This window comes from Sinocyclocheilus grahami, unplaced genomic scaffold (assembly GCF_001515645.1).
Source record: "Sinocyclocheilus grahami isolate Dianchi unplaced genomic scaffold, SAMN03320097.WGS_v1.1 scaffold1355.1, whole genome shotgun sequence".
NCBI lineage: Eukaryota > Metazoa > Chordata > Actinopteri > Cypriniformes > Cyprinidae > Sinocyclocheilus > Sinocyclocheilus grahami.
The window spans coordinates 152,351-169,039 of NW_015506534.1; the positions used below are offsets into that span (position 1 = coordinate 152,351).

Here is a 16,689-nt window from a genome sequence, read left to right on the forward strand (position 1 = left end):
CAGTAGAAAATATGATAAAAACCCAGTCTCATATACAGTAAAACCGGTATAATTTTGAAAAATGCCGTGATATAAATTTTTGGTCATACCGCCCAGCACTAGCGGTGTGTATTTTTTCCATGCTCATGTTAACGGATGACAGCGTTCACTGCACACGGTTGCGGTCCGGCAGTGCGTCTGCGACAGTGCAGAGATCGCTTCCACACCAAGTCTGTTGCTGCGCTGAATTAAAGTAACATTTACATTTTTACGCATTTTTGCAGTAAATATGAACATGGATTGACACGAAAATGTCGCAATTACACCATAAATGCATATTATTAAAGTCTACTGTGTTTCACAGTCAACACATATGGCTTTTTTTTTAGTTGACCTCTCACAAGAGTCAACTAAGAGGGGAATTCCCCCCATTTTCAAAAATGAAATTTAGGCCCTGAATAAATGTCTAAAAATCCAGATTGGAGTATCACTATATCTAGTTATAAATGATAAAAAGAAGGCTTTAAAAAGATCGGTATCGGTATCGGCAGATACTGCTTTCTGTGTTCGGCGATCGGTGATCGGCCTCAAAAATCCTGATCAGATCACCCATAACTTAAATGTTGCTTGTCTCTGGTGCTGATTACAAAATCGAGACATTTGTTGGTTTATAATTCTGTCACGTTGCTCTAGATATCTCTGTAAATCAGAAATCTCTGTAAACCAAAACACTGAACAGTTTTGCTAATCTCACATTGTGCAACTGAATCTTAACAAGTTTGTGCAGACACCTAAAATAAAAAATAGTCACATAATTTAGAAAATTACTTACTTTCAAAGGATATTTCTTGCAGTTGGCAAATATTTATCTTTTTTTGAGGTTATGTTTTAAGCATAAACCTCAGTAGCGTCTGTTCTGTGCAGTGAGCGGCAGAGAAGCAGCGCATTCAGTTGGCCGCACCGCAGCCGACTCGTCAATAAATGAGTACAAAACAGCGTTTCCTAGCACCTGTCAGCAAACTGATTGCTTGGAATTATAAATATGAGCGTAGTTCGTCTGTTAATATCACATGCAATTTTGTTTGTTGTTTTTTTAGTTTGTTACTCAGATGCAGGCAGTGCGCTGCATGAGACAAAAAAGTAATATAGCCAAAACAACCGCATAGCCGCTCTTTAGCGTAGATGCATGTTGATTTTATCAGACGATGCCGCGATTATAAATGAGAGTGACTCCTGGTTAACATGTATTAAAAGGGGTCATGTTTAAGTCACTATTTAGTGTGGTATTTTTTGACAATATTCACTCATCATGACAGTAAAATGGGCATTCTAAGTCAATATACTGCAGTATTTCCGCTCTCAATCAGTAGAAAATATGGTTAACACCTGGTCATGCATGAAAAAAAAATAAAAAAATACCATCATGTACCGTGAAACCGGCATAATTTTGAAAAATGCCGTGATATAAATTTTTGGTCATACCGCCCAGCACTAGCGGTGTGTATTTTTTCCATGCTCATGTTAACGGATGACAGCGTTCACTGCACACGGTTGCGGTCCGGCAGTGCGTCTGCGACAGTGCAGAGATCGCTTCCACACCAAGTCTGTTGCTGCGCTGAATTAAAGTAACATTTACATTTTTACGCATTTTTGCAGTAAATATGAACATGGATTGACACGAAAATGTCGCAATTACACCATAAATGCATATTATTAAAGTCTACTGTGTTTCACAGTCAACACATATGGCTTTTTTTTTAGTTGACCTCTCACAAGAGTCAACTAAGAGGGGAATTCCCCCCATTTTCAAAAATGAAATTTAGGCCCTGAATAAATGTCTAAAAATCCAGATTGGAGTATCACTATATCTAGTTATAAATGATAAAAAGAAGGCTTTAAAAAGATCGGTATCGGTATCGGCAGATACTGCTTTCTGTGTTCGGCGATCGGTGATCGGCCTCAAAAATCCTGATCAGATCACCCATAACTTAAATGTTGCTTGTCTCTGGTGCTGATTACAAAATCGAGACATTTGTTGGTTTATAATTCTGTCACGTTGCTCTAGATATCTCTGTAAATCAGAAATCTCTGTAAACCAAAACACTGAACAGTTTTGCTAATCTCACATTGTGCAACTGAATCTTAACAAGTTTGTGCAGACACCTAAAATAAAAAATAGTCACATAATTTAGAAAATTACTTACTTTCAAAGGATATTTCTTGCAGTTGGCAAATATTTATCTTTTTTTGAGGTTATGTTTTAAGCATAAACCTCAGTAAATCACAAAAAAAATTGCCAATTTTACGAACTGTGTAATTTATGGTTGTTTGTTATGCCCTACTTGTTTAATTGTCCAGATTGGCAGCTGTTTAGTGCCTCATCAGTAATTAACCAGGATCTTTGTCTGCCCTCATGCAAGATCCAGACAGCCAGTCATCTGAACAGCTTAAAGACCAGACAACAGCATGGCAGACATGTAACACATCACTGCTTTGACAAACACGCTAAGAAATGTCAGGGAATATCTCCACATCCGCAGCCATCTGGAACAACATGCATCCCAATTAAGTTTACAGAGGGAGGTCAAGAAAGTTGCTGTTCTTAGTTTGCTGTGTCTTCTACAGGCAGTTACACTAGTTTGGGTGTTAATTTACATACTAAGAGGTAAATATTAAAGTCAGCGTGTTAAACTATTAACTGTTGTTCATGAAAGCTGGAAGTGAAAAGTCAGGTGTGCATAATTATTAGCCAGGTTTTCTTTTACAGATAAAATTAGCCAAAAAAGAGATTTAACTTAGACTGAAAGTCAAAAATGATTAAATGCCCATGAGAAGGATGCAATACTAATGCAATACTACAATTTGCAAAGTTATGGCATGACCATTGGACAGTGAAATGCTCATTGGGTCAGCACGGTCAGAAAAAACAGGTGGAGAAGAAAAGGCACATTAACTGCATAAGAATTAAGGTGAAGAATTAGGTGTGAAACCATCAGGAACCATTTAGTCTCCAGCACCAGAAGTGAAATCTCTTTTTTGGCTCATTTTATCTGTAAAAGAAAATCTGCCTAATAATTATGCACACCTGAATATAAGAAGTTTTTTCAGTTCGAAGAACTCATCCACAATATCCACATTGACCACCACAAATATCCACCGCCCCCTGCCATCAGCTCCCGCGTCTCACACACACGAGCGCGACTTTAGCAACATTCAGACCCTTTTAGTGGCTTTTTTCCATAGAATATTCATACTGACAAACCTAGCGACTTTTTTGGATAAAACTTAGCTATGGTTCAGTTGGAAGATTTTGCCAGTGCTGTCCCACGAACACGAGGTCTGACTTTCCCGGAGAAGTGTCACCTCTCTCTGCGTCTGTTCTGTGCAGTGAGCGGCAGAGAAGCAGCGCATTCAGTTGGCCGCACCGCAGCCGACTCGTCAATAAATGAGTACAAAACAGCGTTTCCTAGCACCTGTCAGCAAACTGATTGCTTGGAATTATAAATATGAGCGTAGTTCGTCTGTTAATATCACATGCAATTTTGTTTGTTGTTTTTTTAGTTTGTTACTCAGATGCAGGCAGTGCGCTGCATGAGACAAAAAAGTAATATAGCCAAAACAACCGCATAGCCGCTCTTTAGCGTAGATGCATGTTGATTTTATCAGACGATGCCGCGATTATAAATGAGAGTGACTCCTGGTTAACATGTATTAAAAGGGGTCATGTTTAAGTCACTATTTAGTGTGGTATTTTTTGACAATATTCACTCATCATGACAGTAAAATGGGCATTCTAAGTCAATATACTGCAGTATTTCCGCTCTCAATCAGTAGAAAATATGGTTAACACCTGGTCATGCATGAAAAAAAAATAAAAAAATACCATCATGTACCGTGAAACCGGCATAATTTTGAAAAATGCCGTGATATAAATTTTTGGTCATACCGCCCAGCACTAGCGGTGTGTATTTTTTCCATGCTCATGTTAACGGATGACAGCGTTCACTGCACACGGTTGCGGTCCGGCAGTGCGTCTGCGACAGTGCAGAGATCGCTTCCACACCAAGTCTGTTGCTGCGCTGAATTAAAGTAACATTTACATTTTTACGCATTTTTGCAGTAAATATGAACATGGATTGACACGAAAATGTCGCAATTACACCATAAATGCATATTATTAAAGTCTACTGTGTTTCACAGTCAACACATATGGCTTTTTTTTTAGTTGACCTCTCACAAGAGTCAACTAAGAGGGGAATTCCCCCCATTTTCAAAAATGAAATTTAGGCCCTGAATAAATGTCTAAAAATCCAGATTGGAGTATCACTATATCTAGTTATAAATGATAAAAAGAAGGCTTTAAAAAGATCGGTATCGGTATCGGCAGATACTGCTTTCTGTGTTCGGCGATCGGTGATCGGCCTCAAAAATCCTGATCAGATCACCCATAACTTAAATGTTGCTTGTCTCTGGTGCTGATTACAAAATCGAGACATTTGTTGGTTTATAATTCTGTCACGTTGCTCTAGATATCTCTGTAAATCAGAAATCTCTGTAAACCAAAACACTGAACAGTTTTGCTAATCTCACATTGTGCAACTGAATCTTAACAAGTTTGTGCAGACACCTAAAATAAAAAATAGTCACATAATTTAGAAAATTACTTACTTTCAAAGGATATTTCTTGCAGTTGGCAAATATTTATCTTTTTTTGAGGTTATGTTTTAAGCATAAACCTCAGTAAATCACAAAAAAAATTGCCAATTTTACGAACTGTGTAATTTATGGTTGTTTGTTATGCCCTACTTGTTTAATTGTCCAGATTGGCAGCTGTTTAGTGCCTCATCAGTAATTAACCAGGATCTTTGTCTGCCCTCATGCAAGATCCAGACAGCCAGTCATCTGAACAGCTTAAAGACCAGACAACAGCATGGCAGACATGTAACACATCACTGCTTTGACAAACACGCTAAGAAATGTCAGGGAATATCTCCACATCCGCAGCCATCTGGAACAACATGCATCCCAATTAAGTTTACAGAGGGAGGTCAAGAAAGTTGCTGTTCTTAGTTTGCTGTGTCTTCTACAGGCAGTTACACTAGTTTGGGTGTTAATTTACATACTAAGAGGTAAATATTAAAGTCAGCGTGTTAAACTATTAACTGTTGTTCATGAAAGCTGGAAGTGAAAAGTCAGGTGTGCATAATTATTAGCCAGGTTTTCTTTTACAGATAAAATTAGCCAAAAAAGAGATTTAACTTAGACTGAAAGTCAAAAATGATTAAATGCCCATGAGAAGGATGCAATACTAATGCAATACTACAATTTGCAAAGTTATGGCATGACCATTGGACAGTGAAATGCTCATTGGGTCAGCACGGTCAGAAAAAACAGGTGGAGAAGAAAAGGCACATTAACTGCATAAGAATTAAGGTGAAGAATTAGGTGTGAAACCATCAGGAACCATTTAGTCTCCAGCACCAGAAGTGAAATCTCTTTTTTGGCTCATTTTATCTGTAAAAGAAAATCTGCCTAATAATTATGCACACCTGAATATAAGAAGTTTTTTCAGTTCCAGCATTTATGGACAATTATATATCACTTATAAATGATTAAATGCAAAATTAATAGTAGCTATTACGATTGATGTGGTTTGGAATTGGTAATATGTGCTTGGGGAAAAAAAAAGTCAGAATATTAACGTGCCTAATAATTATGCTATGTTCCTAAATTTATCAAAATAAAATGACTCTTCTTTTCAGCTGAAGTGTAAACTTTTACTTCAGTGAAATTGGTTGTGCCGTTCCATGTTGACCTAAACTTTAATCTGTGAAATTATTACGGCAGCCTAAAAGCACAAAACAGTGACGATCAAAATTTCATGAAACCATTTTCTTATATTTGCATGAACTAAATGGAGAAGAACTATTATTTGCAGTATTTTGCATTTAGAAAATGAAAAGAGAAGTCAGGTGGAACAATTGTAAATTATTTGCAGTATTTTACATTCAGAACAGGAAAAGAGAAGTTACTGAAGAACTTGGGAGAATTTAATCTTCTAAACGCAACGGCTGAATGCCTCTATTTAGTTTTCTGCTTGTTCCCAAAGATATTGATGACTATCCAGTGAAAAGCCTCAAAATCAGATCTCTGCCATGGCTTCTTGTATTTAGGAAATGAATCATATGTAATCTTAAATCTGCCATCATCTACTAACCCTAACCCTCATCTTTGACAGTAACAGGGTTATGTATTAATCTAAAGCAGAAATACTTATGTTTTAAACCCAGATGATGTAATGGCTAGGTTTTAGAGGAGGAAGATGGTGTGTTTTTTTCATACTTGGTTTTAAAGTAGCACCTCATTACCATCCTTCAATAAACCTGCTGCGAAAGAACCATTAAGGCTAACCTTTTTAGTGTTTTTGGCTTCTAGGTAGCTGAAAAGCTTGGGCAAACACTCATAAAATAACTGCAGCTGTCACCTGTAGCTTAATTAAACATTTAATATGTATTCAGAGGGGACCAAAAAAATTTAACTTTCACACCATCTGCAGTGAATGTGTAGGAATGTTCTTAATAAAAACTCAATTAATTTTTTTAAAGAAGTTGAGTAAATTATAGAAATATGATATAAAGTGTAAAGTGCCACTACTTCATGTGCAAAAATGTAACAGATACGCTTAGAATCAACTCCAGCTGTGTCTAAAATGGCCTGAGGTCTCTGCTGGATCGACTCCAACCATCTGCTTACAGCAGTGGAAGATTAGAGAATAAAATGCTGTGAAACTGGCAGAGATTGTGGATCGATGCTTGGAGGATGGTGCAAAAGATGGGAAGGCTTGTGGAAGTAAATGCATTTTGGGGGGGGGTCCTCACCTTTCCCTTCTGTTCTGCTCTTTAGAGAAAACATCCTGGTGCTGGACATCTTCTTTGAGGCCCTGAACTTCGAGACTATAGAGCAGAAGAAAGCCTACGAGTTAGCCGGCCTTCTTGGTGAGCGGTGATTTCCGAGATGTCAAGATTAATTCACAAGCCTTGAAATTATTTTATCCTTTGATATTTCCAGGTGTTCTTTCACTGTGGACACCCTGTAAAGTAATAGCTTTTTCAAAAGAAGTCACAGTGTTTCACTTTTTAGAAAGTCAAACTAACTTAGTGACTATAAAACTGAGAACACAAAGACCATAAAGTTGTTGAACAAAAAAAAAATTACTAAGAGCAGCTTGTAATTTTACAATCCATTTATGTACGATATGTTGCAAAGCTTGTTTGTCTGTTCATGTGGCTAATTACTGAAATAAACTATTTCAGGTGACATTGGCGGACAGATGGGGCTGTTCATCGGGGCCAGTATCTTAACCATCCTGGAGCTCTTTGACTACCTGTATGAGGTAAGACCTCCATGATTCAAATCCAAACCTGCACCCGTTTTCTTTTCGCAATGTATTAAAGACACTTCAGAGATAATTACCTTGAAACTCGACAGCTGTGGAAATTTCTGTCACTCAGAATGGCACATATTCTCCTTTCCCCGGTAATTGTGTTTGTATGACCTTCACAAAAGCTGTGGTCTCTTAACGTTGGAGCTTTCTTCCACTTGGAACCCTTTGCCACACTCAGCATCTGAATGGAGTGTAAATATATTATTACTTTTCAAGCCTTGGCTCAGGATGTGATTGCTTTCAAGATATCAATACCTGAAGGCGAAGGGTGGAATTGTCTTATGATTGGGAAAATTGTCATCGGATGTGATAATAGGCAATCCAGCAGGCAAGCAAGCAGAAGCAACCTACTAGAATCTTATTCAAAGCAAGCCGAGGACTCAATGTTGTTGGCAGATGCAGTGCTTCAGGCATTATGAAGAAATAATTTCGGTGTGTCTGCGCACTCTGTCATTAGCATCTTAATCAACATAACTTCTGCTAAGAATATTGTCCTCAGATCTTATGTTGAATATGACTGATAACCATTGGTCTCATCTGCAGAAGTATTACACACTTGGGTGGGCGAAGTTGTGTAAAAAGTATTGCAATATCATTCCCCCTTTTGACAATTTTCAGTATATATCTTTATGTATTTGACCATATGGCCCCTTTTTTCAAATTGATTTAAAATGTTGAAAATATAGAAAAATACCTCTGCGCTGCAAGTTATAAATCATCACAATACTCATGAGTTTGCTTAATGTTATTTTGCCAATCCAACTATGCATTAAAACATATGAATTTAAAAACAGGGGAGCGATGCCAGGAGAGCTATTTTTCTTGTCTGTTCTCTTGGATGCTCCTTGGGTATCTCTGTATGGCAGTGATTGATAACAGATCACGTGATCTTTTACAGGAAGTGCTGACTTGCACCTCTGCTCAACAGACTCATGTGAGCCTTTGGAAAACAAAAGCATTCAAAACAAGCAAAAGAAGCATTTAAAGTGTTTCTGCTGAAAGATAAAAAAGACAAATAATGAAATGTGAAAGGGATAGTTCACCCACCCAAGAATGAAAAAATCTGTCATAACTGACTGACTTACCCAAATGTCATTTCAAAACCTGTATGACTCTTTTTTTTTTCTTCTTTTTTTTCAGTAGAATGCAAAAGAAGATGTTTAGCAGAATGTTCGTGCTGGTTTATTAAATCAGTTTCTGCATCCTTGTCAAAATGATTGCATTTATGAGTTATGAGTCTCATCATTCCCAATGGACAAATGGGATGTTTTGTGGCCTTTATCAGAAAGAGAGAGAATGAAACCACCCAGTATGCTTGTTTTATTCTGACCAAAATCACACATTATGTAGTAATTTGATATTCAAATTTGTATGTACAAACCTTGTAGAACTTGAAGGTAGTGACCAAGGCCTGGGCAAGTCTTTTAAAGTTTTGCATGAGGAACATGCCCCAACAGTTTATTTAGCCATTTTGAGTTATTTATCTTCCCAAAATAATGCTTTCATTTTAGAGTTCTATACCCAAACCAATTCTTTTGAAAAATAAATAAATAAATCTAGCCATGCACCAATTTTGATGAATTGACTTTCCACGTGAAAAGTCTCTAGAGTCTGGTTCAGACTCAACAGCAGGCTCAGAGTATCGCCCGTGACATTAGGACACAGATGGAAGACAGGCTGTCAGATATGGCAGGTGGAAGCTGGCGTCATTTGCAGGAAATGAGACACGAATACTGTCAGATCCAGGACTTGTGTTTGTGTAATCTGGCTGGTTTAAACTGACTTCTGGTACATGACAGCCGAAAGCCAATAACAAACAATACATCATCCATCCATCATGTTGTTCTGTGTGTCAGGAGGCCCACACGGGAATTGGGGGAAATGCCCCAGTTACGAGTTCAGATCTAGTACTTCATATTGTTTCTGTCAATCTCTGGAAAAGCAGTGTTTGGGGACAGAAGAAAATTTCGAGTTCCTGGAAATTTTCTGAATGTGTGCTTTACTTGGGAACCAAGATGCAAATAGAACTTGGCTAGTCATACATCTACAAACCCCCTAGATTTCAGTTCCATGCATCCATGTCTGCCATTCTAATCTCACAATTGATGTTTTCTTTGGGTATCACATTTGTATTTCATAGAAATTAATCCACTATCAAATGCATTTCAGTTTCCTTTTTGTTGCTTTTCTGATTTGCTTCAGATGTTTAAGCACAATTTCCTAGATTAAAATCTTCAAAAAAGCTCTCCACATGACCATCCATAGCGTGAACTGAACAGCAGGTTTTATGCATGGGCTTGTTTTCTTTCTTCAAAGGTGATCAAGTACAAACTGTGTCATTGTGCCAAGAAGAAACACCAGCGGAGCAACAACAACGAACGAGGAGCCGTTCTCAGCCTGGACGATGTGAAGCGTCACGTCAGTAACTATCACACCAGTATCTGTGCTGGCTGATAAACTCATTCTTACAGACAATAAAGGCTATGTTCAGAATAGTATACTGTCATACTACTCATACTCATACTTTGTCTGCAGTATTCAGTTAGTGTGCAGTTTTTTAACTGGAAGACCATATATTATATGCTGATACAACAGAGAATACTGCATGAGATGCTGTATCCCACAATGCAACATGCTCAGCTTGACCTTCCATTACCAGAAATAGTAGTTATATCAGCTGTTTTTTAGCATCATCTTGAGTTATTATTTGATTAGACTAGACACACGTTCAGTCATTTTTACACAAATTTGTATTCTCAGGGATGATAACTGAAAGCCACTCGCTGAATTCACATGCACAAAATGTTGTTTGAAATAGTTATTGCTTTATACTGTGTAATGTTTGACATGCTACTTTTTAGCCTAATTGTAGGCAGTATTCATTTTACACTGTGCAGTTTCTGATTGTGTATATTTCCTCTCAGGCACCCTGTGAAAACCTTCATACCCCATCAACCTACCCAGCCAACATGCTACCTCACCATCCTGGCCAGGGCAACTTCGAAGACTTCACCTGTTGAGCGTAAAACAAGAGCGGCCTGTCTGACAGAGAACAACCAAAGCTGACCACATCAGTACGGACCCCATTCACAACCGGACATTACAGAACAACCTTCTGGATCTGCCACACACTGGAAAACCACCATGTCTTGAGATATATCCAGACATCGGAGGAATGGTACCGATCAACAAAGTATATTTTCACTAACACGTTCCATGGAAAACCATTGATGTTTTTTGAACATTTCAAGGAAATACTGCCTCAAAAACGAAACTCCTTGAAGCCTAAGAAATTACACATTATGTGACTTGGACATCGAATAGCTTTCTGCAGCTGGACCCTGATGCCTTTTATGTACATAGTGACGGCTCTAAACTGTCTTAAGACCAGTGGCTTACGTAGGTCAGTAGATAAATATAGCGCTTATTCACTGTATGTAGCCTCATTAGTCCTATCTGCTGGATCTATTCAGCCTCAGTGTATCTCACAAGAATGTAACTTCCCGAACAAAGGTGACCATTACAAATGTCAAAGGGGGATTTCAGGGTTCTGGAGGGTTCAGGTCCCACATGACATTGTGTTACAGGTCTCATCTTGTAAATGCATGCTGGTCGTTCTGTGCATGTTTTTAGTTTTATTTAGATTTCATTATTACTCTCGCCAAGTTTGCCTCAATTATATACAAGTGTTGGGAGATGGTGTAAAGTTTGTTTTTGTGTGTATATGCGTGCGTGCGCAGGTTTAGCTGTTCTTGTGGGGATGAAGTTTCTCAGTGACCCCAGAAGAACAGCAAGCTAACAAAAGCACCTTGTGAGAGCCTCTCTACAAGGAAACAACGATTCAAAATGAAACTAAACAATGTATAAATTAATATCTAAAAATGCCAAAAAGGTTTATTTTAAGTTTAGGATTAGTCTGTTGTATAATTAGCATATCTGACAAACAATAAATGGGAATGGGAAGTCCCCAAAAGTATACAGTGGCCCCAAAAGATATTTGGACACTTAAAGTATTCTTTCAAATGTGTCAAAAGTTGTTGCATTAGATTGCACATCAAAAATGCTGCAGAATTGTTTTGGTGATTTTTAGTGGATCTATCCGTTTTTAATTTTTAAGACTACTGCAACAAATAATTTTTTGTCAAATGTTTTGTCACTTTATTTTATATTTTGTGACTGACAATGACATTCACAGCCTGTTTACACCTGGCCACTTAATGTGTTTTCTTGCATTTTCTTGAAAAGACCAGGTGTAAATGCCCTCCGAAACGCTTTCGAGATGGATTTAAATCTGATCACTCAGACCACTTCAGGAGGTGGTCTGGGCCACATTCCAGACGAAGCTAAACAAGTGTAAATGCATCTGGTTGTTGAAACCACTTAGTGTTGTCCACAGTACCGACCACGATATCAGTCGGTACTGAAATTTTAAAAACATCCATTTCCCACTAACATTTGAGCACTGTTGAGCGGATTATTAAACATGACATCTGATTGGTCATTGTGTTTGTGAGCGCTCGGTGAAGAGCATGAAGCGTTGATCATTGTAGCCAATCACAGTCATACTGTATATGTTGAGCATGTGAACACAATGGCCAATCAGCCGCATTTAAGAATCCGCTCAACGGTGCTCAAATGTTAGCCAGAAATTGACATTTTTAAAACTTTAGTAACGACTGACATTTTGACTCCTCCCAAAATGTTAAAATAATAAACGTGTGAGAGCATGTTATAGGCTATATGACATGTTATAGTCAGATTTGACAGAGCTAATGCAACAGGCATCACCACGGATGAGTAGCTGAGTATCTCTTCAGCAAGCCGACGCGCAAACTGCCGTAAATGAAACAAAGTAAGACCCGGAGGCTCAACACTCAATCATCTTCATTAAAAATAGTGAGACTAACTTATCTTTCCAGTGCTCTCTCCTATTGCGATCTTTGATCTTGAAATTAGCTGATAATTAATTAAATGCAGCACATATCTGTTGCTTTCGTTGATGTGAACTTTAAATCCATTTTGCAAAGACAACATTTATGTGGCCAAGTGTAAATGTAACAGTTTTTAAAAATCTGAATGATATCTGATCAGAGAAAACACATTAAGTGGCCAGGTGTAAACAGGCCCTCAGGCATTTGTAAGTGTCACTTAAAGTGTCCAATTTTTTTTAGGGCTAATATATGAATACATGATTGTTTATGTGTGCATGAAGGTGTGACTGGATATGAATGTTTGTGACAGATTTTTCATCATTTGTGCAGTGTTGCTGGTCTGTTTCTGGACGAAAGTGTTTCCAGGATCAGGAATGTAACAAAGCAAAGAGTTTGTACTGCTGGGTGGACCAGACCGATCACTCGTACAGCACACCAGTCATAACCGCAAACTGTTGTAGTTGTGCGCACATATGTGTGCATGTATGTACGTGTGTTTGTTCGTGTGAAACTGTTATTCTTCTGTCTTTATTTCATTTATGTTAATGAAAACTGAACTGTGCATTTAACAGCTTACTGTTTATTTGAATTCTGTACTTGCAGAGACGTATTTGTTAATGTCTCGAACTTCATATCAAAGCACAAACAAGACCACCGATATGTAAAGGTGATGTTAAAAGAATGATAAAATATTCTTATCAGTGTTATCATGATAATCAACAGATTCATTAGTACTCTTATTCTTTCCTTTGTTTTTGTTTTTTTACTACAAACATACATATTGCCTGATAGTGCAGTCGGCAGATAATAGGCTGTTCTATTTATCTATGAAGGTATAATAAATATCATTCATAATTTTACAAATGTCTCGTTATTTCATTCAGGTTTATGGTGGACATCAGGAGATTGTTCATGTTTAACTTCAGAGATTGGAATAATAATTCTTCTGGATTTATCTACATTGAGTTATTCTAGACTGCAAGCTCAAGCTCACATTAGATTTCTTTAGACATGACGCTATAGATTCAACAACAGAAAAGCACTTTTGAAGTGTTTTAGTATAATTTTCCATTCCCATCAACAAAAGAATGCAGACTTCCAATAACTGTTAACAGAACTGGACGTCATGGAATTTATTCAGCTGCAGTATTCTTTTAAAAAATTGACAAAAATGGTTCTGAATTACAAGTGGCTCCCGATTTCCAACCTTACTGTTCACTTACTTCAGAACTATTCATGAATTCAAACAGCAGGTAGAATTAATTTTGAACCTACATTATGGAAATTAGAACGAGGGAGATGAAAGATGAAGGGGATGTTCATGGGCATCAGACGGTATCAGGATACAGGACATGAGTGCATGAGCTGAAAGATCAAACCCAGGAGGAATAAGAGAAAATCCAAGCATGAGACCTCCATCAAGATCGTCGGAGGACATCCAACCTGACTCTTCTCAGGAAAATGTATATTAAAGTAGCCTACTGGCATCAGAACCACGATTAAATATGAATAGCAGTTCACGTCTAACTGGACTGCATTGTCCAAAGTCACCCGCAGGCTTTCGATGGAGCCTAGCACGTTTAAAGGAAGCGAGGGACATCACAAATGATTGATGAATGTCATTTCCTCCTGTCGTCTCTGTGCTGATGTGGGAGTGTCTCTGGCAGATGCAGGGAAAACTGCCAACGACTTCAGGCAGCACAACCCAACCGTCAGTGCATTCTGATGAGGATCTTGTAGTGCAACACTAATGCCTTTGAGACGTTCCTTGTCCTCCAAACGCATCAAACATATGCATTTGGAAAGATGCATTTAGTCTCGATTCGGCACAGCTGCTGCTCTTGTGAATCCACAATTTGTTTAGGGTTTAGAACCAATATCCTTATAAGACTGTCCCAATTTGCAAACTATCCATCTTAAATAGTATGCAAAGATGTTGCGCATCTACAATCATAGTAAAAAAAACAATGCAAAAGGTACCTGGATGGTGTATTATTCCAAAGTGTGCATTGTGCATACTTATTTGGTTAATAATGGCTATACTTACTTTAGTAATTTACTTATTTCAGCTAATAAAACTTATACTTGTGTGCTTATTTGCACAACTACTTAGGACTAATAAGAGTAAAAAGATGGTAGTACCATGTCCAGAAAAATACTAATACTGTGGTTTAAAAAAAAAGATTGCTCTCTAATTTCGAGCAACAGGCTAAGCATGTTTTATAGTTTGTGATAGATACGTCTAAATAATTGAACATCCGTGTCACCTGATATGTTACGCTCCTATAAAGTATTATCCCATTAGCTGTGTCACTTAATTTTTCAGATCATCTGAAACTGAAAATGTAAGTACTCTACAAGCCTCTTTGAGTTCATCACACTGGTACTCGCTCATTGAAAATGAGTTACTATTAATTTCCCATAATGCAACTGTCAGGAGTTTCTGCCCTTGTGCCAATTTATCCTGTCAGATCTCGTGGCACAATTAGAAGCTGCAGCCGTTTGTCACTGATAAGAGTGTCATCGTGCTCTTTGAGAGGATTAATAAGAACTCCAGAGACTGGAGCTTTTTAACCGGGTCGACTGGAGAGACCTCAATTTGATTTCATGCCAGTTTTACATGCATCCATCGTATCTAGAAAGTCCAGCATCTGTCTCTGTGTCATCAGTTGCCCACTTGGTTCATCAATCATCAATAATCTTTTTTTGCAGGAGGACACTCTGAAATGATTGGCAACAAGACTGTAAAGCTAAGAACTCATTGGCTTTGGCAGCAAAAAACTTAAAGGGTCATATGATGCGATTTCAAGTTTTCCTTTCTCTTTGGGGTGTTACAAGCTGATTGTGCATAGATAAGATCCCTGAAGTTGCAAAGACTAAAGTCTCAAAACCAAAGAGATATTCTTTATCAAATTTAAGACTCTGCCACGCCCCCCTAAAACGGCTTGTTCTAACACGCCCCCACATATCTACCTCACTATGTGGAAATATTTGCGTAATGCCGTCCAAATGTGCACGCAAAGAAAGAAGGCGTGGTTTCAGTAACCGCGTGGTTTCAGCTGGCTATGGCAATCTGGCGCTTCTGAATCAGCTACTGTAAGTATGTTTTGTTATTACATACACGCGCGTGTGAGAGAGAGACACAGGGTCACATCACAGTGGAGTCAGCTGTCTTAACCGTGGCTTGTGTACTGCAAACACATACCAGCTTCATCACTGTGTCTGTCACGCGACTCTGTTCCCCTTTCGGGCTTGAACTGATGGTAAAACTAATGACATTATTTACTGTCTTTACATTTATTTTGAAAGGTGAAGCTCGCGATTATGGGAAGGTGTGTTACATTTCCGACGAGTGCTTGCGGTGTTCGGCCAATCACAATGCACTGGGTCAGCTGGCGAGTTTCACAATTTGAGTTGAATTACTGAAATAAATGAACTTTTCCCCGACATTCTAATTTATTGAGATGCACCTGTAAAAGGCTATTGTGTTGGTCAAGTAGGGCTGCGCGATATAGCTTAAAAATGTATCGATAATTATTGACATTTTTTTTAAACAGAGCAATATAATTTTTGTTTTTTATCACTGTATTTTTAAACTACCCCTATTTATTGTGACAAACATCCAATATATTTTGTTTTAACAATCAGTCATTTCTAATGTTTTATATGCAGATTAATGTTTTAAGGAAACTTTTGCCTTGTGTCCAGAAGCCACAGGAGGGCGCAATGAGCAAAATAATGCAGCGCATTTAAATTGTCAACGCAAGGAAACGGTCTATAATAAAATGTGCATTACGTCCAAATTAACTTATAAAAATCAAATATAATTTCATGAATAAACAATTATGAACAAAACAGCATCATGTATTTATGCATTGCTTAATTCAAAGAGCCGAAGCGCCATTCACACAGATTGCATTTAAAAACATATGAGATGCAGTGAAAAGGAATAAACCTCCTCAAATTCGTGACGCGTTTTCTAAAAGTTTAAACTGTTTTAAAATTTTCATGGCTTTCTATACATCTCTTGTGTGAGACGCGAGTGCAGCAGTTATATTTGTCCATCTAAAAATGCGCTGCATATGCGTTGTGTGAATGGCTTGGTTTCGGTTTTCACCTAATCAAGATCTTCTCCGCATTGAGCTTCTATATTTCTCTAATATTTTGAATGAATAGCACAGCAGCGGAGCGTCTCGTGGGCTAGACTAACAAAACATTAAACTACAACGTCACTTACATCTCGTGCGCTACTGATGACGTTCCCTGACCCACTCCTAACATTCAGATGCAATTGTTTATTTTAAATTCGACTAATATTCATTCTTTATTCACAAT

The 16,689-nt window shown here is 37.9% G+C and overlaps 1 protein-coding gene across 3 annotated transcripts in view; it reads left to right on the forward strand.

Annotated features, from left to right (window-relative positions):
- LOC107569540 (acid-sensing ion channel 1) overlaps positions 1–12,282 on the forward strand; it is a 65,317-nt gene extending 53,035 nt beyond the window's left edge. For 2 of the 3 annotated variants that reach the window (XM_016255657.1, XM_016255658.1), the window contains exons 7-10: positions 6,883–6,974; positions 7,293–7,372; positions 9,740–9,841; positions 10,348–12,282. In XM_016255657.1, the coding sequence (XP_016111143.1) occupies positions 6,883–6,974; positions 7,293–7,372; positions 9,740–9,841; positions 10,348–10,443 (370 nt within the window). In that variant the 3' untranslated portion in view covers positions 10,444–12,282. Of the gene's footprint in view, positions 1–6,882; positions 6,975–7,292; positions 7,373–9,739; positions 9,846–10,347 lie in introns of all 3 variants that reach the window. The other variant, XM_016255659.1, reaches the window with a different exon arrangement.
- Positions 12,283–16,689: the final 4,407 nt, after the last annotated feature.